The sequence below is a fragment of the Pipra filicauda genome, unplaced genomic scaffold (genome assembly GCF_003945595.2).
Source record: "Pipra filicauda isolate LSUMZ 115617 unplaced genomic scaffold, ASM394559v2 scaffold389_size666192_pilon, whole genome shotgun sequence".
Classification (NCBI taxonomy): Eukaryota; Metazoa; Chordata; class Aves; order Passeriformes; family Pipridae; genus Pipra; species Pipra filicauda.
In genome coordinates, this window is record NW_024104519.1 from 114,253 (window position 1) to 141,292 (window position 27,040).

At 43.5% G+C, this 27,040-nt stretch overlaps 1 protein-coding gene across 7 annotated transcripts in view; it reads right to left on the minus strand.

The window, feature by feature from the left end:
* CAMK2D (calcium/calmodulin dependent protein kinase II delta) overlaps window positions 1-22,227 on the minus strand; it is a 114,556-nt gene extending 92,329 nt beyond the window's left edge. For 2 of the 7 annotated variants that reach the window (XM_039384984.1, XM_027716838.2), the window contains exons 1-2: window positions 21,644-21,879; window positions 20,929-21,023 (exon numbers count right to left, since the gene is read on the minus strand). In XM_039384984.1, coding sequence (XP_039240918.1) covers window positions 20,929-21,023; window positions 21,644-21,708 — 160 coding nt within the window. In that variant the 5' untranslated portion in view covers window positions 21,709-21,879. Of the gene's footprint in view, window positions 1-20,928; window positions 21,024-21,643; window positions 21,885-22,135 lie in introns of those variants that run through there. The other 5 variants (XM_039384986.1, XM_039384987.1, XM_027716832.2 and 2 more) reach the window with 4 other exon arrangements.
* Between the last annotated feature and the right edge of the window lie 4,813 nt (window positions 22,228-27,040).

Here is a 27,040-nt window from a genome sequence, read left to right on the forward strand (position 1 = left end):
CATCTTCCACCCTCCTAATCCCCACTTCTATTTTCTTCACTACCTCGAGAACTTTAATCAGCAATTTCTCTCAGCAAGGAGAGGCTACAGTGTGACAGTTTGCCTAATGGGCTGGATACTGTATAGACTGCACTTCTATTTAAAGATACATGTTTAATTGCCCACTCCTATCTCAATTTAACATATCTGCAGTTAAGGGTCATGTGTCAATATTTCTGCTTAGAGATCAAATTAGACAGTTCAAAAGGTTTAATGGGATGCAGAAGTGATTCCAGACTGAACAAAATTGTCCATTCATCAATAACAATGGAATTTTGCTTTGCCCCTTTATCTCTCTTCTAATGATTCTAAAAATACAAATCAAAAATCCGATTTTTTTCAGGTAAAAATAAAATCTGTATTCTGTTGGCAATTAAACACTGCACATCCATGTATTTTAAAAATTTCTACGTACTCTCCAGTTGTTTGTGAACTCAGGCTTGAGCACTAGAGTGCTCCAAAGATGCTCACAAAAAGGCTACATTTGGCTTTCAGTGCCTAAGAAATATATTTTTTCAAATTAAGAAACAAGATCTCTGGTAGACAACCCATAAAAAAAAGAAGCAAAGCCTACAAAGCTACATCAGTCATTCAGCTATAATGAATATAGTGGCAACTTTCTAGCCCTGGGTATGAGAATCACACAGTTCAATACTTGCACTGAAAATTTAGAAGTATTTATGGTACTTTCAATATAACTACTGAAAAATGCATTACCCCTCTGCTCTGCTTAATGAGCCTGTTTTATATTTGGCTGGTGCTTCTTTATGACCTATAAACATCACCTGTCCAAGGGGAAGCAGGGGAAGGTAATCACCAGCTTGGAGTGAAGGACAGCCTAGGCAGAAATGTTATTCACTTCCTTCAGGCTGAGCAGAATTTCTTCTTTAATATTCACCAGAATGTTAATGCCAAAAATACAGCAGCTTCTCCTCCAAGCTTAAAAGGAGTCAAGAACTCCTTCTGCCTGGACAGAGAAGGCCGTTCCTCCTCAGCAGCACCTTCAGTTCCTGCCTGGGATGTGAGAACCACAGCGTGTCCCATTCACTTTCCCCCACCAGCGCTTCACAAAGGGCTCGTTTCACAGTTTAAACAAAAGGTATCTGAGTGTCCCGAGGAAGTTCCTCAATCGCCCATTTTTCTCTTCTTTTTTTTTTTTTTTGGTTACATTTTTGGTTTTGGTTTTTCCCCTCTCCACCAAAGGGGAACCCCCTTGTTCCCCTTCCGTAGCAGAAGAGCTTGTTCAGCATGTTTCATTGCACTTTTCAAATTTTTTACAACTTTTCAAACCTCTTGACCGGTTGACTTGCTCAGAAAGACATTCTGCTTAACCTAATTATCCCCAAATAAGCTCTTCTCTCCGAACCATGTCAAAATTTATCAAGATAACGGGGTACTCATCCAGAGATCTCTATCTTCATTTACAAGTATAAACCACACAGAATTGTTCTATCCATTCTCTGAAATTATGCTGTTGCTCAGTGATGTCCTGCCACTCTAAGAGAAATAACTGAGCCCAAGGCTGCTTCTTGAACAGCCAAAAGCTCACGAACACTCTGCATATTGTAAAGTCTAAAATTATTTACCATGATTTACCTGCTTTTAAACCAATTTCAACAGCAGTGATGCTTTTGCTTCGGGCAAAAAGACAAGATGTATTGCCTAGTTTTGCCAGGAAGGTGAGAGCAGTTAGGATCCACTCCTTTGACACAGCCTAATATTAATAGCTTAGCAATTCCTTTAAGAACAGTTTATGCACAGAAGTACCAGCTGAGGAACATCCTCCACAGATTTGTACAAGTATGCAGTAACTAATGATAGCTTACAGGCACACTTAAGTGTGGAAAGAAAAGTAGCCTGAATATTTAATGTGGAAATGACTGTAAGCTACACTTCTCAATGAAAAGTGATAATTTCTGCTTTGCAGTTAAGTAGCCTTTTCAGAGACTGTTGTTAAATTTTCCATGTGCTTTTCACTGACCATTCAAGAAGCATAATTTGATTTGAAGGCAAACAGTCATCTCTCCAAAGAGTTTCTTGTGAAGAGCTGGTATATATAAACATATACCAAGTAATTATAGCAGAAAAACATCTTTTCCACATTACAACCTGCCTCCTGGAATGAACGGGTTCTTGTGAGTAATTCCGTGCAGCACAAGGACATTTTCTATCCACTGAAGGTTGATTCCATAGTGTCATGGCAAAGCATCACAAGGAAAGAGAAACAGCTATTATGCCTTCGCAGCTTTCCAATATTTAAGTGAAAAAACCACCCTCTCTTTCCACCTTCGCCTCCTCTATTTGCTCTTTTCTCCTCCTGCATGTTCACAAGCCACCTCTGTCTGATGTAGACCGTCGAAATGTAGGAAGAAGGGTGAAAAACACTAGTAGGGCCATTGCTCACAAGAAACAAATATTCCTCAGGAATGGAATTCCACACGAACGCCTTGCAAAATTTAAAGAGCCAATAGTTGAGTTTCCTCAGCTGCTAAGCCCGAAAAAGCCTATATAAAAATCCATTTCAGGCCTGTAAGAAGGTATACGTTGTTAATGCTTTACCTATAAATATCCTGAGGGAAGAGCTGTGAAGAAAAAGGCCTGTGCAGAGCAGCCTAAGGAGCTTATCAGACAGAGATAATCCCTTTCAGGAACACGCACAGACACTGAGAAAGGTGAACGGGCATTACAAGATCTGTGTTTCACAGAGAACATGCAGATCTGAACACCAGGAACCATGACAAGCATCCTGGGTCAGATTTCCACCAGGAGGAGCTCAGTTGGGTAATCTCTGCTTGACACCTCCTTCACCAACAGCGATGGCGTCACGTCCAAATCTCACTGCAGACAGGAACTCGTCATCCCAGGCAAAAGCACATCTTGTTTCTCCAACGAGGATTTTGCAGCAGTTGAGCTGCACGTTATCCCCCGACTCTTATGAAAAATTCTGTCAGAAATTGTATTCTTTAAAAGAACACTTCATGTTCTTACAACCCAACAGTCGTTTTAGACACACTGTGCCAAACCCAGACTAAATGAGGACAAAAAGCTGAACAGCCTTTCACCTTTCATCACCATTACCCTTCCCCTCGCTTAGAAAAACCAGAATACTTAGTATTTTCAACATCAATTCTAGTTTTTCCACAGTTTTTAATATTCATCAAAGCATTTCACCCTCTGAGTCTTAAGAAGTCAAACATTGCTCTAGGCTATTTTCAGTCAACTAATAGCATAAAAATTATTCCATTTAAATAATATTTTCTGGTGAAAATAAAGACCAATAAGTAATGCAGGTTAAACGCTACTGGACACCAGTAGTAGCTCATTTCTGAGGATAAAAATACTTTTTAATCTCTCAGTTTTGAAACGTCTCAGAGGAAAACAGAAGCCCACATTTCCCTCCAGATGCTAATCCAAAACAAGACATTGTGACCTCGGCCCTTTCAAATTTTTTGATGGCTTTTACATAACAGTGTTTCGAAGTGAGGCTTACAGGGACTGTCACGTTCGTGCCGTATCAGTACTGAGAGCAAACACTCCTCGTTGCATGGCTGTGCAAGAGCCTTAACGTGGTTCAACCTGAGGCTGCAGGAGCTGCAATGGGCCCGCAACAAATCCCACCCTTCACAGATTCCACGCCGGCTTTCCTTGCCTCTGGATTTCTACAGTCAACATAAATAATACCCACCGGCTCTGAATTCCCCTGGTAGTTGTCATACATGTGCTATAGAGATATAAATATATAAAAGGTCACGTTTCAAATTAGCCCAACTACTAAGTGGCTTTATTTGCCAAATCTCTCACATACACTAATCACCCTTGCCACTGGCACAGTGAGTTTATTAGGACCAGGCAATCACTGAGCAAAGCAAGATGATCCCTATCCCAGGTTTGAAATGGATTTGGAATGTAATGGATGTAAACACAAGCAGACCTAAGGTATGTTTAGTCCTATGGATTGTTCACAGGCTACAAGATATATAATTAATGATCTATCGTGCCGAACCAGAATCTAAAGCTTCCTAAATAACACAGTTTCACTCCCTTGCAATTTGATTTTTAACATCATGCAATATCAAAAAAGTACCATCACCAAAGACGGGGTAAAATGACAGTGTCTATTTTTTTGTTGAAGTAACCCTTCTTTCCAAGCTACTACCAACTATCCCATGTAATACAGGAGATGTCTCTTACAAGTATTCTGGAGACGGGAATACATTAGCTCTGGTTCTTCACTTCAAAATTAAAATTCCTCATTGGAACACTCTGCGCAGATCAATAATCAAATAGCCTGGCAGCAAATATTTCAAAAATCTAAACCTCAGCACAGTTCAAGAAGTAGCAAGTGTATTCTGTGGTCTAAGAATGACTGAACGGATACAGATCAGGTTTTTGTGGAGAACTGTCACTCAGGACAACTATTTTAAATTTCATTAAGTCATAAAATAAATCAGATGTTTCATTTCAAATCTGCCAACGTGATCTCAGAAATTAAAAAACCTCAAAACACTAGCTCTCCGCCTAACAGGGCAGCATGATTTACACTAAAAAAGCAGACATCTGAGATTTAATCAAAGAATACCCCTCACAAAAAGCGAGCTTACACTGGCAAAAACTTCTCTCCAAAGAAAAATCAACTGACTTATAAATAAATAAATAAATAAATAAATCTTTGTATTTAAGTGTCAACAAGATCTAAGCAAAACCTTCATTGCAACTACCGAATCCCAGAAGCCTATTGCAGCTTCAGGTGCTATTTTAAATCTACCACTACAGTGGTTATGTACTAATCAAACAATTTTCTGACAGACCACTTGTTCTGCCAGCCCACGTCAGACATCCACAACACTCTGTTCACAGGGGAGCAGTCAGACAAGCAGTGCTTAGCACTGGGCACGAAGGAGAAGGAAAAGGGAGTTTTGGCCAGGCTGTTTGAGGATTCTCTCCACAGTCCATTTACTGGAATCAGCACACACGCTCTACTAAGCAGGACAGCTGAAGTTGCCTTGATTAGGCTCGACACTGCCTGGCTGAGTGGCAGCAGAGCTGTACGTACATCAAATGTTCATGACACGCTCTGCAATTTTCCTCTCGGCTCCAGCGCTGCCGGGGTAACCCCTGACAGATCACTTCCAGGGTCACTTGCTGGGGAGCATCGCTCCACGTCGGAAAACGCGCGGCCAATTGGCAGAGTTACACGCACGGCTCCAGGAAGGAAGGGAAATGGCAATTTTACACGCTGTCACCTGTCAAAACTACAGTACGGATTTCACCCACACGTTCTGACCATTTTAATCCCTCCTAGGGTTCAGCTGAAGCTGGTGAAGGATCACCCTGAGGTTGCTGTGCGTGCTCTGACACAGGAAACAGTGTCACAAACACACAGCCACCATCATCTCAATCTTTTGGTCATTTTTTAACACCCAAAAGACAACTCTGCAAACAGCCCTCTACGCCATCAATTTTTATCATCTTCCCAATTTACCTCCTGTTGTTCAACAGGAATCATTGGACAAGCACACAAATGAAAAATACAACATGCTATTTCCTAAAGGAAATATCAGAACCCAAAAGTTAAAGGAAACTCTTGGTCTTTTATTGCAATTTCTTTGGCAGAGGATACAGGAGAGCCATCTGCCATTTTAACATCGTTGCCTCCCCATCTGTCCTTGGCACTGTGCAATTGTACAAATCCAACAGTTTCACAAGTTATTCTTTGAATTTAATTCTGTTGAGGTGACAAATGAGAAGAACTCCGTTCAGAGGAGGAGTTACACACCACCATCACATTATGATCACAGCAGAGTACAACAGCAGGGCAGTGCCCAGTGTTGGGCATGGCACTGGTGACAAAGAGCTGTCACCACAGGACACAGCGACACTGCCCTACCTTTGGCTCCCACAGACACAGGGGATTAGGCTGAAGCTTAAAACAAAGATCAGATAAAGGAGGGTTCATCATGGATTCTTCTCAGATCCCCATTTGCCGTGCTCCCAGAGCTCCCCAGGGTTATGCTATGGATGATTATTAGGACATTAAAAGAAGCTCTTGCTAAGCTGTGCACGCTCCAGCTTTCTAACTGCCACCTCTGCAGCAGAGGAAAAATAAATTGCAGTTCAATAAAACTACAGTTTCTGAATTCTTTTTAATTTTCAACCTGTTGTCACCCAACTGCTACCACGATTACTGTTTGTCATTTCTCAAAACACTAAGAAGTTTCCATTTCAGACCTCCATAGCAGTGGGGTAGGGCTTTTTTTTCCTTTAGCTGACAAAAAGAAACCAGTGACATTCAGGTGATGACAACAGACTCACACCCAACAAATGAAAAGATGATTTTTCACATTTTTTTGTAGTTCAACCTCCGAATCCTCTCAGAGGGCTGTAGATTCTTCAGTAAGTTTTCATCCTACTCCAAAAAAAAAGATAAAACCCCCCCAAGCTGACGAAAGCAAGCAACTGAACTGCAGCTAATTATTTAGGCCTTCGCACAGTTAACTATAAAGCTAAATTTTCCCACCACCTTTAAAAGTTGCTTTTCCCCTTTTATAACCAACCTTTGGCAATTTCCAAGTCAATTAAAGGAGGAACATTACAAGTACTCAAAGCAGCTCCGAGGACTTGATGACAGGTTTGACAACATTGCTCACTCCGGCACAGCCGTTCATTTTTATATTAGGCAAGAAAGCTTAGTCATTAAGGGAAACTTCAAGCACATTTGCAATGCTTGTCACTCAACAATCCACCACAGAATATCAATGTGTTTAATGAGATCAGGCTCAAGTAGTGGCTGAGCATTTTATTCAGCTGTTCCACACAAAGTCCCATGAAAATATGAAGAATCTTCCCACACTAATAAGGTAAATGTTTCCTTGTAAATAGGCAATTAAAAGTTAACTACACTGCAAAGTCTTGTTCTAATTTATATTTTGATGCAAGATCAAGTTACACCTTTATAGTTTACTACTGATACTCAGCAGCAGACATTTCTTTCTTCATGCATTTTCTTTAGCTCTCGTGCTACAAGGACAGGACAATGGGACACCAGGATAATACTTTCACTTCTTGGTCAGGCAAAATTATTAATAAAAAAACAGGTTAAAAAACCATCACACTTCTCCCACAAGATAACCAGCTTTTTTCTTTCTTATTCACCAGTACCTGCCACAACTTCCTCACAAAACACCACAAATACAAACCAGCCCAGAAGAAAAAGCATAATTCACATAAGGAGAAGCTCATGCATTTTCCCTCTTCAGGAAGTTTCTGCTGTCCTCTGTCAGAGCTTTATGAAATACCAGTTGTCTATAAACTACAGTTGGAGAAACATTAAGGTAAGGGACCTCTAAGGAAAAAATTAAAAAAAGAAAAAAATGGTCATGCAATTTGGGGAAAACCCTCAAAATCCTTGTTGAGCTAGTTGGGCATTTTTACACAAGATTTAACATTCTAACTACGGGAATTCTTTTTACATTGAATCTTCACGTAACACAGCAAAGAAAAACAAGCACATTTCAAGCAAAACAAACAATAGGAAAGAGGCAGCATTTCAAATAGATCACCTTGCAGGGAGGGTTTTAAGGACACTACCTCAGAGATGGGCCGGAACAATTTGAAAGGAAAACAAACACAAACCCCACCAAAACAACAGCGAAAAACCATCACCAAACCTACACAGCCAAACTCGGCTGTCGATCTGATAAACATTCTCAAGCATCAGAGTGAGAACAACAGTTCTCAAAGCAGGAGCTATTTAATGGCTTAACCAAACCGGTGGGGTAAGCGGGCAGGAGAAGGGGACGTGAACAGCACAGAGTCGGACGCCACCTCTATCCCTCTATTATCCCACCAGGAGTTGCCAAGGATACAGGTACCAGACTAAACATGATCAAGTTACAGCAGTGGAAGAAAATTATTGCCCGCGAGTGGCATTTCCTGAGTGCACACAGTTAAGGCCACCACAGTTGCAAAATAAAGCACACGAGCCTAAACATCCCCCCCAGAGGTTCCCAGACCGAGTCTACAGGCTCAGCTTTTTGGTGGCTCCTTCGTAGACTCTTCTCTTGGCAAAGAAATAACCCATGAGTTAAGAACGCGGAGGGGCATGGGAATCCTCCAAAAAACATAGAACATCTAGTGCAAATGCTGCTTTCCGTGCATTCCAGCAGGGAAGTGCAGGAGCGGATTTGCCTGCAAAGACTCCAAATTCGCAGTGATAATTTTATGTAGCTCCACATGGTGATGTCATAAAACCCTTCCGGGTAAAATCAGCAGTAAAATCCCCAAAGGAGCTGATAATCTCTGCTGAACAAGACAATCATTGGGGTTTTGATCTCTTATTTTGGAACCACTTTGACCAACTCAGGCCAGTGTTGTATATGTCATTCTCCCACTGAAAATGCATTTTTGTAACACAACTAAAGATATTTTAAATTGTTTTTTTCGAATCACAGCCAAGATTATTCATTAAGTCTGTGCTATGAAATACAGATTCAGGTGGGTCAACTTTGGGTACCTGAGCTTTGACATGCCACTAAGGTTTGAGAGGAATGCCATTGTAGCATTAGGCACATAGCTCTGTTCTCATTCCCATAATCCCATTTTCTATCTAGAACTTGCATGGTCTGCTGAATATTAGAGAAATGTCTAGAATATGCATTTGGTTCTACAGACTTTCGCTGTTTAAGTCTGATAATACCACTATTAATGTGGTATGATTGCAGAATTCTGTTATTTACTGATGGAGGCAGCGCTGGCTCTGAATTACCAGAGATCTGCTTCGTACCTCCAGTTTGTATTTCAGTATCAGAAACAAGCTGTTCTCTTTTTTTCTCCCCTTTCTGTAAAACTAACTCTTCCAGCTTGCAAAATGTCCTGCAGGGGAGCATTATTCTCCTTGCAGAGATCTCCATCCCTTCTTCCCCCTAAATGAGGATGATCCAGGTCAGGGAGGGCACAGGGAGAATCTCAACCAAGACATTTTACTAAAACTAACGGGAGTTCTGTTTGTTCTTTTGGTTTCTAATCTGTGTAGCATCAGTTTTTCATCAGTCATTACTAAGTAAAAAACCCAACATCAATCACCTCATTTTCAAGATCAGATTGAAGAGACCTGATGTCGTTATGATGAACTTTTCTGTTCCCTGCATTCAAGACTTTAAACCCACCTATTTATCCACTTATTTCAAGGGGCTCTAGAAGCACTTTTCCATGGAATTGCAGCTGGTGTCAAGCACCAGCTCCCCTGAAAAGCTCAGGGAAGTGAGGTGCCTCACTCACCACATTCTCTGCCAGTCCCTCTCCCAGGGAAAGCTCCAACAGGGTCACTTGGGACAAGCAGCATCCAAGTCCTCTTACACATCTCCTTAGACCAACTTATTCACCAGCAACTGGCACAACTTCCTCCCAAACCACAAATAAAACCAGCCCAGAGAAAAAAAAGCACAATTCACATCATCAGAAGCTCATGCATTTTCCTCTCTTCAGGAAGTTTCTGCTGTCCTCTGTCAGAGCTTTATGAAACCCCAGTTCTCTATAAACTACAGTTTGAGAAACACTAAAGAAAGGGATTTCTAAGGAAAAAAAAATAGAAAAGAAATGTAATTTGGGAAAAACCCTCAAAATCCCTGTTGAGGTAGTTAGGCTTTTTTACACACTGTATCCTATTGACCAAAGGAGTCAACAACAATTAGCACCATTTTGAAAGTGTTTCAGTTTATACAGCCTGTGAATCATTACAGCTTTAAACAAGCAGCAAACTGGGCTGCTCTAAGTGCATTTGCACAGTTTTCTTTTTCTTGAGCCGCTTTGCTGTCTGGATGAGCATCTGTGGCTGCAGAAACAAGTCAACACTCAACAGAAAGTATTCCTAATTTAGCTTCGTTTCATGGAGCTATTTTCACAGCAGTTTCCACTCGACCTTGCACAGAGGCCCCGGTAAGAGCAGGCTGTAGAAGACACCGTGGCAGGAACTGCACAACAGCCTTGGATGGAAAGAAAGGGGTTTGGACTTTGGTCTCAATGTACAAGATCTCGAGAAACTGCACAAAAAAACCCTGCAGCTACCTACATCTTTGCATATCTGTTACTGGGTGGGTACAGCAAGTCCTCTAACACGTTACTCTGGGGAATTTTTCCAGGCAGGAATCTAAGAGTCCTGCCAGGCTCCACTGTTCAGGATGCAGAAACAAAGACAAGGAGGCATCTGGGGGTTAGTAAAAATGGAGAGCACTTTGAAATTGGTAGGCAAGTGGTAAAAGAGGTGACAGGAAATGTGGTGGTGAGCGGGGAAAGCTGAAGCGAAATTACTAAACAAGTTCCTTCAGTATCAGCCTCAAAATCAGCCACATGAATCTGTAAATAAACACTGGAATTTACCAACAAGATCCTCCCATGCAGACACAAGTGATTACTAAAGACACTCAGAAACCCTCACCTATTTTTTTTTCTGGTGAATTCCAATCCTCCATTCCAAACATCCACATACATATAACCATATAAATCAGTTTAGAGCATACAAAAGGAAGGATGGCCATAATAATGGCAAGTCTGTCATACAGGAGGCAGCTAAAGGAAGATGGATGTTAAAGAAAATGCAAACAAGATTGTCCTTCGTGAATATACTGATTAAAGATGAAGCATTCTCTGAAGGACAATCCAGGCATAGAAAACAAACACTGTCCAGGACTATATTTGGGCTGTAAATCAGAAAAGTCTTTGAAGTAAAAGAGGGCAGTACTAATTCTCTCTTCATCAAAGCAAAAATAACGAACCTCCTACCTCCCCAGTTAATTTTAAGATAGATCTTGACTACTGAATCTGATTATTTATTCTCTTGAAGGACTCAACCTTGGATACACTTTAATTTCTTTTCTTATTTTTTCACCTAAGGCCAAGCCCAGGTAATAGATGCTCAAACATTCTCTTATCCTATAGAAATTTGACAGTGGATAAATGTGATTTGGAAGTAAAAACAAGAGGAGACAAAAACATATCACTCAACTTGACTTTCACTTTGAGTATTGGTAAATCCTTACTATTCACAACTACTCAGGCAAGACAGTTGGGGACAGGGGGAAATCAATCCCATCTAAAGGGGATGGAAGGGAATCAATTCTATGTAAAGAAAATGTTTTATCCAAATATTTTCTGCTTTAAGGAGTATGAACTTTGTTGAGATGAAACAACTTCCTGTATCATTAGCACACAGCTCCTAAGGGAGGGGATGGACCACACATCAGCAATTTCTGCTCTGGGAAAATTAATCTCATTACATGTTGTGATTAACATGGCCTTCAAAGCAATTTATTACTTTAAAAAGATAAATCATGTTTAACACAAATAAACAAAAATTTAAAGACACCGATTCCTGCCCTCATTACAACTAAAACCACTTTAATTAATAGGCCTTTTAGCATGAATTATTTTCCTACAGCAAACGAGCTGGCTGGGTACACACAGGTTCTGCCAGATCTTTTTCTACATTTAACATGTGCACATGCACACAGGCACAGAACACTGTACCAGTGGCCCTTTCTTCCTCTTCTTACCCCCCAAAATGCAATAGCTATGTAAGACCATCAAGTGCTATAGGTATAAAAAATTATCTGGGTTTTGGAAGCTCTTCCATCCCTTTCCCGCCCCTCCCCCTTTTGGAGTGGTGATTCTAAAAAGTCCTTAAAAAAGAAGGTTTTTATGCCATGATCAACAAGGTATCTAGTCCCAGGAGCACTTATCAGTGCCATCCTAACCACAATTTCCAGCTGTCCATGCTGTGTAAAGCAAATAGAAAGCACTCTACCTTACACTCAAGGTTTTTTGATTTTGAAAGCAATACACACAGTATAGAAAGCACCAAGATGACACCTTTATTTTCATAGCTACAGTGTTTCACAAATAATGGGAAAATGTAGCTTTTGAAGGCTTCTATACTGATATTTATTTGCATCTTGGAGACACTTAACTTTAGTGACATCTTTCTCTAAAAAAGGGTGTAATGCAGGTCTTTAAGTGAGTTTTCATAACCAAAGTTCAGCAGCACCTGGAGCTGCCCTGAGGGAAACCAAAGGTCATCTGCCCTACAGAACAAAATCCTCCCTGCAAGGCAGCACCACAGCAGCACTCTGTCCATGTTACACCGTGTTAAAACTCAATATACATCTTCACTTCCTGCAGGATATGAGCAAAATCCACCAAATGAATAAGGTTCCAAGAGAAGCCTTTGAACAGGGCGAGCACTTATCCTACTGAGCAACAGCCTGTTCAAACCACTCCTACAGGAAGTCTCCCAGACCAAAATCACACCTCAGCACCAGCTCGAAATCTGCTATGCAATACAGATAACTTGAAGGCCTCCCTCGAGTGATTAAATCACAGACCTACCTCTCCAAGAGGTTAAAACTTAAATGAAAGCTTAGGCTTGGCGAATCCCATCAGATTGTCAAATATGGATGTTATTTAGGAACCCCATCTGTTCGTGCAGCAACATGAATATGCAACGTGACTGTTGCTGCAACACTCGCATTCCCATTGTGGAAAATTTACCAGTAAGCAGTTCCTGACCCCAGTTACATCAGGAACAAAGTTCTGGAAGCACATGCAGTAGATTGCTGCCCACAAATATGAGCTTTGACGCTCTGAGTTTATGTTTCCCTTCCTCTCACGTGCTGAGATGATGAAACTTTACAGCAGAGGTGTGATACCCTTTCCACCTGCACCAGGGCTTGTTAATCTTCCTGCTGGGCAATGTGCAGTGCTCTCTGGAGCACAGGGAAGGAGTGTGTGTGGCAGCCTGCCCTGTGCCACGTGAGCCAGAGCCTGCCCAGAGTGCTGGACAAATTAATTACCAGTCTTTCAGGTGAGGAGCTGCCAGCTGGAGGCCACAGGGCTGGAGAGTAGTTCAGCAGGGCTGAAAACCTGCCTGCAGACCACACACATGCCAACCGTGTGTGACTGCCAGGGTCTGAGACATCCTTCAATAGACAGCTGTCAGAAATCATGCAGCTGCTTCTCGACCCAGCAAACACTCACTTCATGCCTTTTTTTGGTTATAGATCAGATGCTGTGGTTTTTAATTGTGCACATCACGACCTCTGACTCAAGTGGATTTAGGGCAAACTCTCCATCCAGTGGAAGGTGACTGCAGCCATGCTTGCCATGGCACTGCCAACTGCGTGCTGGCAGAGTAAAAACTTGTGCATAATAAAAACAACCAATTCCCTACATAGCACATGGGAGAGACTGTCCAACTGACAACCCAAAATGACTGACTTGGCTGCAACTGAGCAGAAAAAGCCCCAGGAACAGTTGTGAACTTCTACAACAAGCACACTCCATATTCAAGGTGAAAGCGAGTGCCAGAACCTAAATTAATTCTGGTTTTATGGATGCCAGAGAGTTCTCTTGGAAAGCATCACCAGGATATTAACTTTATACCTTTAGCAGTGATACATTCTTGGTTATTGGTAAAAATAAAAAAGCCTCCCATCACAAGATGAAATGTTTCATCTTGACCGACATATATCCACAGCATCACATTTCCATTATTAAAATCTACTTTGTTACATTTGAGAGGTTTGGGGGGTTGTTTTTTTTAAAGTAAGTCTGCATGTTTTGCTCTCCAAGCTTCCAGTGAAATACTTGCTTCTTACCAAAGGTCAGGAACCCACATAACAGAACTTACCTCAAACCCACCAGGTAGGCAAAGGTCCTTTCTACCAACTTAAACCAACAGTTGCACAGCCTTATCTGTAATAGTTTGCTCAGCACAGTAACTATCATTCTCTAGACGTAAAAACCTAATTAGGAAAAACAAATATATGCTGCAGCACAATTTACACTTCTCAATTTCCACTAAAGAGGCCCTGGATTAGAATAAAAGCTCAATCAGGGATAAGACATATTTGCAAATTTGCAGAAGTTGCTCCTTCCTGGATTTTCTGACTCTGCTATAGCTAATGCTTCTACCCAGTGGCATCTAGAAGCAACAGGTTGAAGAGAAATAAAGTAAAAACTCAGTTCAGCAGAATACATCCAGCAGCTTTACAGGAATTAACAGGGGCTGCACAGCTTTAAAACGAGTTCTCTGATTCAAACAACTGCAACTGGATGAATTTCAGACCAAGCTGACACCAATCTAGAAAATTATGTCGGGTAACAGCACAATTGTCTGCCCTGGAAGAAAATACCAACCTCATGTCACACAAATTCTCCCCCCTCTCTGATGCCAAGCACAAGGCATTTCTCATGATACAGGGATTAAACAGAGGAGGAGTTTGCACAAACATGCTCTCAAAGATACACACAGAGCTCAATACATCCAAGGAATAAGCAGACAGATTGGATTCCTGTGCCTCTCCAAAACACAGCAGATGTTTCTTCAAATTCAAGGCATAATTATTTTTAATAAGGAATTAAACACGATGAATTATCACCGTTAAGGTTATATTCTCTAGTAACCTGTTTCAATGCACAGAAGAAGTTATGTTTGTCACATAACCTTCTAAAAATCCCTCCAATGTCCTTACAAAGCATTTCACATATGTGCAATAAATGTGTATGAAGGAGGAAGCTGAATCCTGATATATGGAACACCCTGGCCTACATTTCTCAGGAGGTCAAATGAAGGACAGATACACAAAAAGCACTATTTTGGCAGTACATGCATTTGTAAAGCATAATATTTCACTGACTTCTATTTCAGTCTCTCAGACCAGACATTTCCCAATTAATTAAAAAAAAATTAAAAAAGAGAAAAAAAAAATCAACCCCCCAACCTCTGAATCACAGAATTGTGAATAAATGTAATGAATAAATGTTCACATACCCCTAATCATAACCAGAGAAAGCGCATAAATAATGTGCAGCATTTGGATCAATACCATTTGCCTACATATGGCAGGACTTTCACACTTTAATACCACCGTTATTTAGTTGGATTTTAAGACTATGAGAGGTTTTGAAATGAAGTGCAGAAACAACCCCCCAGGAATCCAGTCTCGGTCCTTCCAGGAACAAGAGTATTTCTGCCTTGCTGTCAGTGAGAGCAGATGCAAGTCTCAAACACCTGAGCTTTGGTTTCACATCAAACAATGTTTTCTATGTACCAACAGAGCCAATCTACAATAAAGGCAAAGTGTTGACCATTGTCCCCATTTCCCTCTTTTTGTATTTGACCACACATTTCACTTGGAAGTACAATACCCTGGATGTGGTAAAACATCAGCAGGGAACACAACTTCTCCCAGACTAGGAGGAACAGAACACATCCACATTTCAGTGTCAGGATGTGGAAGCTCAGTAAAGGTATCCAATTTCTATTTTCTCCTGCATTTAGTTCTCCCTTCTCTCCCAACAGAAGCAATTCTGGAAGTGCAGCTGTTCAGATGTGCAGCTAAATCTCCAGATTGCAGTAAGTGAACACACAAAACAGAGTCAGAGCCAAACTTTGCAACTTCTGACAGAAAATGGCAGGAAAGCAGTAGCCAAATAAGTCCTCAAGAATCCTCTCTTATGTAGGTTTTCCTCCCCTACCCTAATGAGCTGACAGATGATGCAAACACCTTTTTAATTCTCCAAGCCTCCCCAAGTTATTTTACATTCTGGATTTGGCTCATGTATCCATTGCCATCAATGGCTACATTCCCACAAACTTCCCCTTTAAGAATAACCTATAAGCCCTGTTTTCAGAGTATCACTCCAAGCTTTTAGCTACACATCAAGGACATTTATTCACAATATTAACTTTTCCAACACCAGCAACAAGCCTTACTGGCAGCCAGAGCAATATGTGCAATGTTCCAATTCTGATGCAATGTAAGGCCCATCAGTGTATGAGCTATAAGGAGAATTTCCCTTTCTAAGAGAAACACCAGTCACAGTGGAGAGAGAAAATAACTCCTCTGCAAAAAACCCAGAAGTGACATTATGAAAATCACATAGTATTTGCTATGAATAATTTAACTATGAACTGCCAGGACATTTCATTTCAAACCTATTTGGAACTGTTAGAATAAATTACTACCAACCAACACTCACCACAGAGATTTAAAGTCCTCATTCTCACTGCTATTTGAAGGGTCTTCAGATTTTCACTAAAACCAACAAAAGCTCCAAACCTTCACAAAACAGAACACCTAACCAAAAATCCCTTTTTTTTAAATAATACTCTTACCTCTCTACTAGCCTGAGTTTTTGTGAATGAAGTTGATTTTAACAGAACCGGTAGCCTGCTAAATTACAGTAATTTGCAATTGAAAAGACTTGCAGGTAAAAACGCAAACAAACATGTTGTGTTACAACTATGTCACACCGAAAAGAATGCCATGACTAAGCTGAACGCAAACATCAAGCACAAACGTTAAAAGGGGCAGGTGAGCATTCTTACATACTGGGGAAAAAACAGTTTCAAAACATTCTTAATGACAGGTAATTAACAGAGAAACAGACCGCAGCTAAAATCCCAAGCTTAATTCTTGTCTTCACCAAGACAGCAACTGCCCCAGTGACAACTGGATGCCCTTAAGGAGGGTACTCTCCGTGCGGGAATAACGTCACGCGTGCGTAAGAACAGAAACGAGCATTAAAAAGACGTGCGTTGTAATGAACTCGCCCAGGTAAACGTGCACTTCAGGGATTAACATCTTTAGCTAGATTAGAAAGAATTATTTTCTCCTCCCCTGGAGTACAGGAAGGCTTATTAGAGCCTGCCTTCCTGTCAAACATCTGGCACTGACTGACACAGGTTACCTGACTACAGGAAATGTTGCTCTAGTGACACATCAAAAACGTTTATCTCTGCGTCACCAAGAGCTGCGCTGAAAAACACTACCCTGTGTGCTTCCCAGTTCATTCATCTCCCTAATGTATTTTGAATCACTGTAGGGATCACGAGGTGCCCTACTTGGACAGCTTTAGACGCTGAAACGCTCTTCCCACAGCCTGATTGCTCCGTAGTGCCACCCGACTGTTCCCAAGGGGCGGGGGTTGCAGCTTGGTGCAGGTCAGTGAGATCGGTCTGGTCACCTCTGGCTATGCCTCACATCTGCAGGCACAAGCTCACAGCAAATACCCTCTCTTGGAAGAACTGGAAAGACGCTGAAAAAGATTTGGGAGCTTTCCTGCTAAGAAGGAAAGTAAATCCCCAAGGACACCTGCTAAGCTCCAAGCTGATGGAATGGCTGGTCCCTGAAAGCTCACGAGCAGCAATAACCTCCAGCTGATTCTTACATTACTCCTGTGCCCATAAACAAAGTGCTCCTAGTTCTGCTGCAGCAATCCAAGGGCTGGGAAAGGTGTGTCCAGTCTTTCTACAAAAGCTCCTTGGAAAAGGAAAGGGACTGGAACGTGATCCTCCTCACACGGATGCCATCAAACCGCCACCTAAGGCACCGGGCTTTTGGCCACCAGAGGAACTGTCACCATGAGTTACTGGCAAGAATTACACCCAGTAAAAATGTATCAGTAATTCACCTTTTCAAGCACAATCAGAGAAGCCAACACTTGAAACACTTGTCTAATTCCTTTTTTTTTTTTAAGACAGAAAACGATGGCCAAACCTTTTAAGAAAATTGATCTGTTTATGTGAAATCAATTTGGATCAAAGCCAGAAGACTCTCAAAAGAGAAGATAAAAGATGTACAGATAATGACAAAAAGAAACAGGCTATTTGCTCATTATTTGGTATTTGGAACAGACAGGAGGAAAGTAAAGTCACCTCACAGAAGTTCACTTTTATCTGCATGGTTTTTAACTTGTTAGAACAATAAGGTGATCTGTTGAATTTCGACACTTAAAATAAAGCACAAAACAACCAAAACAACACAGATAAGACCAAAACAGCACACGCTGAGTAGTAAGGAAATCCCAAGAACTTCATCAGATGACACAATACAGAACCCAGAATCAGCAAACACATGTTCTTCACTTTATTCTTAACTTTCTCTGTACTTGTTCACCGTTGCACTTAATTTTAGAGAATATCTTTTTTCCCCTCCTTTTAAAATCAGCATCATAATCAACTTGTGCAAGCCAGTCTAGAACATACTCTACTGATACAAAACTAGCTGTTGATATTCTAGTATCAATTTAACACTCCAGCTGACTTAGAAAATGCCAAGTCAAAGCTCAGAACTTTGAAGTGCAGCTTAAGGGTACTTCAAGAGGAGAATATATGTTGTTCTAACAAGCAAAAGCGTTTTTGCTACACTGAAATAGATTTAAATTGCAAATGTGTATTATTTCTATTGCTAAAATCAGAAAAGCACCAAACCAGAATTATATAAATACAACTATCAACCTGAAAAGCACAAAGGCTGCTCCTGTTAGAAAAGGGGACCCAGCCTCCTTTCCCCTCCAAACTCCAGCTCAATCCCATGCCTCTGCACACACGCAATTAGCCTGAAATTTCCCTGTAACTATACAAGGAAACAGATGAGGACACATCTTCACTGGCATTAGCCTGTGCCCAGATCAGTTCCTCAGTTTAGAAGGACTGCTAAAGTAAGGATTTGGATAAATCTCCAAGAACATTCACGGCTGAGGTGAAGGAGGGCTGAGGAGACAAGTATTGTTATGATTGGGCTAAATGCAGTAAATAACTTCTAATTTCAAAGCTACCTTAAGCTTTCATTTAGTGTTGAGAGGTTTGACTCTGCCATATCATACACTGACACTGCTCTTCCTCAATCTGACAAGAGAAGGCCCAGATTTGACATTTTGTTTAAAAGGCTTCCAGAGAGCCAGGCACTGTACAAGGGATACACACTTCCAAGCCAAGAACCACCTCTTAACTCTGCTCACAGATGAAGCTGACCCCCTGATTTACACTGGAACTGGTATTTCAAGCAAGCACAAAACACAGAAGTGAACTGCTACCTCCTCACAGAGCAGTTCGGATGGAGCAAAACAGAACTTAGATTTGGAAAAACAGCACCCTACTTATGAACTGCACCCCTGTTATCAGCCAGGAGAAAGTATCACAGTTTGAGGCTTTTTAGTGTTTCGTTTTTGGCACCGTAAGCGTCATTCAAGGGCATCTTTCTGCAATTAAAGAACTGCCTAATAAGAATCAGAAGATTTTTTTCCAAGAATCTTGCTTTTGGAAGCTGTTTAGTGGATGTCAAAGCACTGAAAACCAAAACAACCTCCCCAAAAAAACCTCCAACGTTTCTGGGATGTCTGGAAACAGAGAGGGGAAGGTATTCCCTGCATTCATGGACATCACACATGTTCTGATAAGAAAGGGTATTTCACAGTCCAGCTTTGAAGTGTAGCCCCTTCCATTATGGGTTTTATGTCCTACAGAAAAAGTTGTGTGAAATTTGCCTCGTTCCATTTTATGAGCCAGCTTCTTCCAAATATGTTCCCATTCTTTGCTGGACCACAGTAAGGACCAACCTGGCCCTGCATGAACAAAGTACAAAAATTAACTAATTTAGCTCAGCATTTCAGGATTTATCCCATCATACACATACCCCATGGCACTGGATCAGCTGGTAACTGGCACCTGGTGGTGATCTTGCTATGGAAAGTTACTTAGATCTATGAAATCACACAGGATATCGTGCTTTATTTTAAGCATCAAAATTCAACAGATCGCCTTATTGTTCCAAAAAACTAAAAAAAGTATTTGTTTTAAGCAAACTTGTGAAAATATTTTATCTCAAGTATCATGAATTTCTTAACCTCCCTCTCTTTAAGATCATAACTCTAAAAAAAAATTTTAAATTTAAGTACCCTCTGAAAAATAAAGGAAAACAAACCTCATAGTGAGAGTGTGAAGACTAAAATTCAGCAAAAAGTAAATTTTCACACAACTTTCATCAGCTGCAAATAAGAGTGTTGACACGACGCTAAAAGATCTTTATCAGAGAGCAACATATTAACAGAACATGCCATTATGTTCTATGCAATATTTTATGTTTAAATTTAATTTACCTGCAGTGATTCCTTCGGGTCAGAAGCAAACCAGGCCATGAACAGACTACCACTCTGACACTGTTTGCTTGTTCACTCCCATGTTCTTTACCACCCCGCAAACTCGTATCAAAACACAGATAACCTTAAGGGCCAACGCTCCCTAATCCCGGACATCCGAACACAAGCACCGGGACTGGGAATTCACACTGGCAGTGGGAATTCAGGAGCAATCGACACGGCACCATTCAGGCTTCCTTTCCACAACAACAACCCACGCCGTGGGGATATTTACCTACAATGTATCCTGACAACCCGGCCATTGATACCGACAAGCTCCCGGGAACACACACACACACCCCCCAGGAAGGCAGAAACAAGCTGTGCAGCAGCGTTGGAACAGTAACGCTGTTCAGCACTTCCTCAGAATTCCTTGCTTAGTGCAAAAATGATATTTTTCTTCCTCAGCATAGCTTTCATCTCATGAGAAAGTTTACTATGAGGTAAAAGTACACTTTTCCTCATGCATTCATAGTCAGACGGGCCTCGATGTTCGTGGTTAGGTGAAAATTCAGTAAAACTATAATATTTAAGATAAAATCTGTAATGGAAACTTATTATTTACCAACCTCTCCGCAAAAATATCAGCTTGCAAAATGCTTGCTGACACTCAAAATTTTGCTGATACTCAAATTACTTGGATACAAAAATGAAGAGGCTGCATTATGTTTAACTGGTTTTGCACATCTTTTCTTGAAATGCTTTACAGCAACCTCCATGCAGTCAATCCACAGAATGTTCAATATAGAAAAAAAAGCATCAAGTGAAGAAAAAAAATCCCAAAAGAGAAATAATAGTTAAAAACGTGTTAAGAAATCTATTAAATAATTCACCTATTTTTATCATTTTTAACACTTAGCACATGAATGCAAGAAAAAGGGAGGAGGTATCATAAACACCATGTTAAAATATACCCACCCCTAGCCGAGAGCTTTTTGGTGTTGATGATTTTGGCAGCGTACTCTTGTCCTGTGGTGATTTTCATGCACCTCCTCACGACGGAGAACGCCCCTCTGGAAACCAAGAAGCGGGCAAAGTGTCAGTCCCACTGAAACACTCCACTGCCATTTACCGGCTAACGGGCTGCACGGAGGGGCGTGATGTCGGCAGAATCAAACCCCCAAAAAAACCCAGAAAGGGATTTTCTGATTTTTTTTCTGGCAGTGACGGTCGGCATTGATTTCATTCAGCAGAACTCTGCGGGGTGGAAGCCGTGCGGCCGAGGGCAGGCGGAGCCCCGGGGGGGGGGGGGGCGCAGGGCGGCGGTGGCGGTGGCCCCGTGTCCCCCTCGGCGGTGACACCGGAGGGGTGACACCCAACATGGCGATCGGGGCTGCGCCCCCCGCCCCGCCGCTGGGGGGAGCCCCCTCACGGGCAGAGACCCCCCACCCCACCCGCGGCACCCTAATAGTTCACAGTCATAAAAAAAAAAATAATAAAAATTAATACATAAAAATAAATACAGGTGAGAGCTCCCCACCGCCCGCCCGGAGCCCCCCGCCGCCCCGGGGCCGTACGGCCGGAGCCCGGGCGCTCCCGCGGGGCTCTCGGCAGCGCTCGGGGAGCCCCGGGCGCGGCTCACGCACCGAGCCCGCAACCCCACGGTGCCTTCACCCCCCGGGCCGGTCCTTACTTCCCGAGCTCCTCGAAGAGCTGGTACTCGTCGGTGAAGCGGGTGCAGGGGGTCGAGGCCATCATGAGGACGGGCGGCCGCCGGTGTCTCCGGCGGCCGGGGACGGCGAGGCGGTGACGGCGGAGGGGCTGCGAGGCGAGGCGAGGCTCCGGCTTCTCCTCCTCCTCCTCGCCGCCGCCTCCTCTGGTGACGGCGCTGCCTCCGCGCCCTCCTCCGGTCTTCCCTCTCCCCTCCCCTCGCCCTTTAGGGAAGCAAACAAACAAATAACTAAATAAATAAATAAACAAACGCGCGTCCTCCCCGCTTCCCCCGCGCCCGCCGGGGAGAAAGGCAGTGGCAAAAGGGAAAGCAAAAGCGGGGCGGGGGGCGCGGCGCTCCCTCCCCGCCCCGCCAGTGCCTAAGCCCGTCCGCCGGTGCCGTGCCTCCCCCTAGCGACCCCGGCCCGCGGCTCGCTCCCGTCGGGGACGGGGCTGGCACCGAGCAGGGACTCACGCTGGCTGCCGGAGCGGGCAGAGCCGGGGCGAAGCGGGCAGCGGGGAAGGACCGGCCCTTCCTCTCTCTCTCCCTCCCTCCCTCGCGCGGCGCTGCCCCGAGGGGAGCGGGTGCACCTGCGCGCCCCTGGGAGGCGCAAGGGGGGGCGCGAGGGGAGGGCGCGCGGCGGCGGGAAGCGCGTGCGGGAGCGCTCGCGGGCAAAGGGGCCGTGACGTCACGGCAGCCCCTGCCGCGTGCGGGGAGGGGGGACACACGCGCACACACACACACCGGGCACCTCGTGACGTCACACCCCGCCGGGCTGCGGGGAGGCGCGAGCGGGGGGCACACACACACACCCCGGGAGGGTCGTGACGTCACAGCGGCCCCGGCCGCGCGCGGGGAGGGGGGAGCGGGACACAGACACACACATACACACACCGGGAGGCTCGTGACGTCACAGTGGGCCCGGGAAGGCGGGGGGGGGAACACACGGCGCGTGCGCCGGGTCGCGGCCGCGGCTGTCCCCGTGTCCGTGACTGTCCCCGTGTCCGTGGCTGTCCCCGTGTCCGTGGCTGTCCCCGTGTCCGCGGCTGTCCCCGTGTCCCCGGGGCAGCACCGCCCGCCGGACCCCCGCCCCGCCGGGACACGGCACAGCGCTGTGATTGCATCCCGTGGGAATGACCCGCGGGTCCGGGAGGGGACCGCCGGGACACGGAGTAACGCCGCGCCTGCTGCGCAGAGCGCCGGGAAGGGCAGGGCACACGCGTGGAATGCCACAGCAAACAGCCGTCCCGGTCCTCTCACCTCGGGCCAGTTTGTGCCCCGAATCGGGGCGGGCTCCGCTGTTACAACCACACGCCCCGCACCGTCCAAGGCCACAGTGAATCACAGAACAGCCTGAGCTGGAAGGACGCACAAGGATCACCGAGTCCACCTCCTGGCCCTGCACAGGACAGCCCCCTAAATCCCACCTGCCTGAGAGCGTTGTCCAAACGCTCCTTGAGCTCTGCAAGGCTTGAACACAGAATGGGGGGTTACCAGGCACCTGAAGTGCTTTCAGTCCTTTCTGATGAATTTGAATTGCTTTTGCTCCTTTCTGATAAACGCAGCGGGAGTGAGACGACTAAAGAGTTAAATTAACACCTGCACAGCACTTTGACCATTTAGAGCAGCTGGGAACAATTAGAGCAGTTGGGCACAATTAGAGCTCCACAACACAAAGCACCTCCATCCCTATTCTGAGGCGTGAGAAGACACCCAGACAAAACACATCCCCAAAGGTTTCCTGTACGTGAAATCTCTGGAGTTTCTAGAATCAGGACCCAGAGCTGTGGCCCTGCAGGAAGAGTTAGAACCTGTCAGCTCTTCACGAAAGGAACGCGAATGTACAACAGGAATGCTGAGGGTAGTTTTCCTTAGAGTGAGGCAGCCGTGCCTCACAAATACACTGAATTCGCGGCATAAAGGTGGCAGCAAAGGGAGCCTTTGGAACTCGTGAGCAAGTACAAAGCATTTACTCCATCAGTCCCTCTCCAGGGAAACGCTCTGTGCAGCAGTGTCAGTACAGAGAAACTGGAGGATATTTCAATTTAGACCAGCAAGAATGGATCTATTCCCACACCCGTGAGGGGAATGTGCATTAAAAAGTATCCAGAACAGTAGCATATTTCTGAGTCCCCTCTAACAAAAGTATAACATGCAAGTTGTGCATCATTTTGTATATAATCTGCATGAGAAACACAATCAGCAGTGCTGAAACCCCAGGGTGGGCTGATGACTGTATTTGTGGGGACTTACCTGCCAGGTTCCTTATCCAGATATAATGGGCATGAAGAAATTAAGCATATTCCCCTGGCCTATGTAATTTTTTTTCCCTAGTAGTGTATTCTGACAGCAAGCATTTGCCCAAAGTATCTGCTATTACCGTGCCATAGAGTTATTACTTAATAAAAAGATTAAGAAATTATTAAAATCAATTTCAAAATTTCGATTCACTTTTGTTTCTTGCTGATGTTTTTTAAAAGGCATTATGAGAACGAGTGATCCAAGCTGAGATTTAAAAAAAAAAAAGAAAAAAAAAAAGAAATTCCTCTTTTTTTCCCCCGTTTCCCAATCTGAAAAAAACCCCAAACCAAGTCTAAGAAGGGGACAAGGAGTTCCTACAGAAATATCAAGTGTGAATTTCATCATAGCAGCTAAGGAACGAGAATAATTGTTTACAAGATCAGGTATCATAGAACTTGGATTTCCTCAAGAGGAGGTACTAAGGAAGTGATGAGTAGCTTGGAAACACTTCAGTTCAGAGGATTTTTTCTCTTTATAACAATTGTCTCTTAAGTGTAGCCCACTCTTGAGCTGAAAGAAAACCTTAATTTGTAGCTGCCTTTAAGCACTCCTTACTTTACTCAAATTCTTCCTGAGCAGACCAAAGCAGGCAGGATGGAAGCCAAGGATCTGGCCCTCGAAGTGAAGTTCTAAAAGCTGGTTAGAGCTTCAGGTTTCTGCTAAGGCCACAGAAACAATGAATCTGTGGCTGAAGGAAGTCAGATCTTAATAATGAACGAAAAAAAAAATGCTTAAAAACCATCACAGAGCACATTTCTCTTCTCCAGGTTTTCAAGAGAGCGCTTCAAGCCTGAAAGAAACTGAAGAGCTGTTCCCCTGAAGTTCCTGCAGTTCAATAAAATGTTACAGATCAGTGGAACGAATTATATATTCCACTTTATACTGAAACATTTATTGTGGCAAAAGGAAATGGTATTTATTTCAAGAGTTTGCTATTCAGCCGGGTCTTTGCTTTGCAAGGCTTTATTTTTAGACAGCCAAAGTGAGGTTTTCATTTTATTACTGACCTTGCAAATACAGATTTTCAATGTGCTTATGTTTTGAAGGAGTCAGAGAGCTTTCAAAAGGTCATTCGTGTAGACTGCTCATTATGAGGGCTGCTAGGAATATTGTATGTTTAGTTCATGAACAAATGCAACAGCCATTTACAGCAGAGGTCTACACAGAAAATGCCCTGAAAACCTGAGTGCTCTGGGGTTTCGATAAATACAGGTTTTATGACCAGATGGTCTTGAACAGAAATCCTTGGTCCTTCCCAAGGTTGCACATATTCCTGTGGCAAAGCACTTATTGCCTCGGGGCGACTGGTGGGAAACACTGGAGCAGTTACAGGGACGTCACCTCAGGAAAGCAAGGAAAACATCCAACAGGTATGTGCAAACCAGGAAAGATGTAGGAACAGTGGAAAAAGAAAAGGATCAACTGGGAAAAAATCACACAGAAAATACATGAGATTGCAGTTCATTGAGCAGTTTGAACCGGAGGCACCAGATGTCAGGTCAGTGTGGAATCCTCTGTTGCACCACATGACGTGTGTCTCTTGTTTTCTCACTGGAGCTGCTGGACTCTCTTAAGTTTTGGGGGGCAGAAGGACTGGTGACATCCCCCGGCCAGTGTGCCAGAGTCTCCCTGTTTCCTTTCCTGGAGATGATGGTGGCCCAAGGCCTGTCCCAGTGTCTTCTGCTGGAGCAGCTCCCTCACCAAGACGTTCCGACCGGTGCCCACTCCGGGGAACTGGTGCCAGTCCCAGACATGCCAGGTCTCTGCTGGACTGTGAAGTAGATCCGTCAAGGTTCCTCAAGGAAGATGAATTATTTCTCCATGACTTACACTCCTGGCAGCCCCTTCCTGCCCAGCCAGGGCAGTGTGAGTGCTGCCTCTCCCTGCTGCTGGAGCACTCCTAGGGAACATTAATTCACTCCTCAGTGAACCACAAAGATGTTGGCAGAATAACTGATTTGATAGCTCAGCGCTTCTGTCACACTCTTGCTGTGCAGGAGACCAAAGGTTCTCTCTGGCCTAAAAAGCCATCGCTCCTGACAGGCTGGGAGGCATTGCTGGCCACTTAACTCCTACTTCTGGAAGCACCACAGGGAGAAATAGGTGAAAAATTAATGCCCTTTTTTTTTAGCTTTCTGCATGGGGCAAGGACAAAAACACAGGCTGAGCCCAACAGAGATGTTTTAATTTGTTTGCATTGGAAAGGAAACGGGAGTGCTCTAACAGGATTCAAGTTTCATCTCAGAATTTTAAAGAATGTATTTTTCTTGACTTTTTGGTTTTATTTGAAGAATTTTTAATCAACAATGCTCCTTTAGAATAATGTTTTTGAAGAGAGCGATTTCTTTTTAATCCACTCGTCCTGGTTATTTTGAGCTGAGTAATTTTTAATGAATTCTTAGCAAACAAAATATTCCATTATTTACACAGTTCTTCTTACAAGCAATTATAAGTGTTAGTAACACTCTGAGAACCAGACCTTTTGCCACTGGCTTGCATGACATGGATTTGAAAAACAGATACTATTAGAAAAACAGATCCTTCAAGCTGTGAATGAATTCTTCCCTGTGAGAGTGGTGAGGCACTGGCACAGCAATCAATTCAATTGTGCTGAATCTTCATTCTCAATGCTTTTGGTGATTGATTGGGAAATATTTCCAGGCATTTGCTGTAACAAACGAAGGACTTGGAAGTAATTTAATCTACCATACGTTTTAGATTCAGAGCATCCTTTCAGTGAAGAAAGTTGAAGAAGGAAATTAAGACCAACATCCCCTGCTTGCCATGCACAGGCATTCCCAGCACTGGAGATGAGAAGGCTTTCCAAGAGGAGGGGAGTCAGAACCAAGCAATAACAGAGTTAACCAGAGCTGGCTTGAATTTTATGGGGGAAATAAGTCAATGCTGAGGTTTTAGAAGGAGGGGAACATGCTCAGAGCAGTGAGAAAAGGGAAATATTTTGATGGCAACAGTTTGGACAGGCTGAACCGAAGAGGAGAGAAAAGATTTGGTCAGAAAAGATCTTGAAGGAACCAGCACTTAGGAGACACTGTTGACTGGGAAGAAGCTGGATTTTGA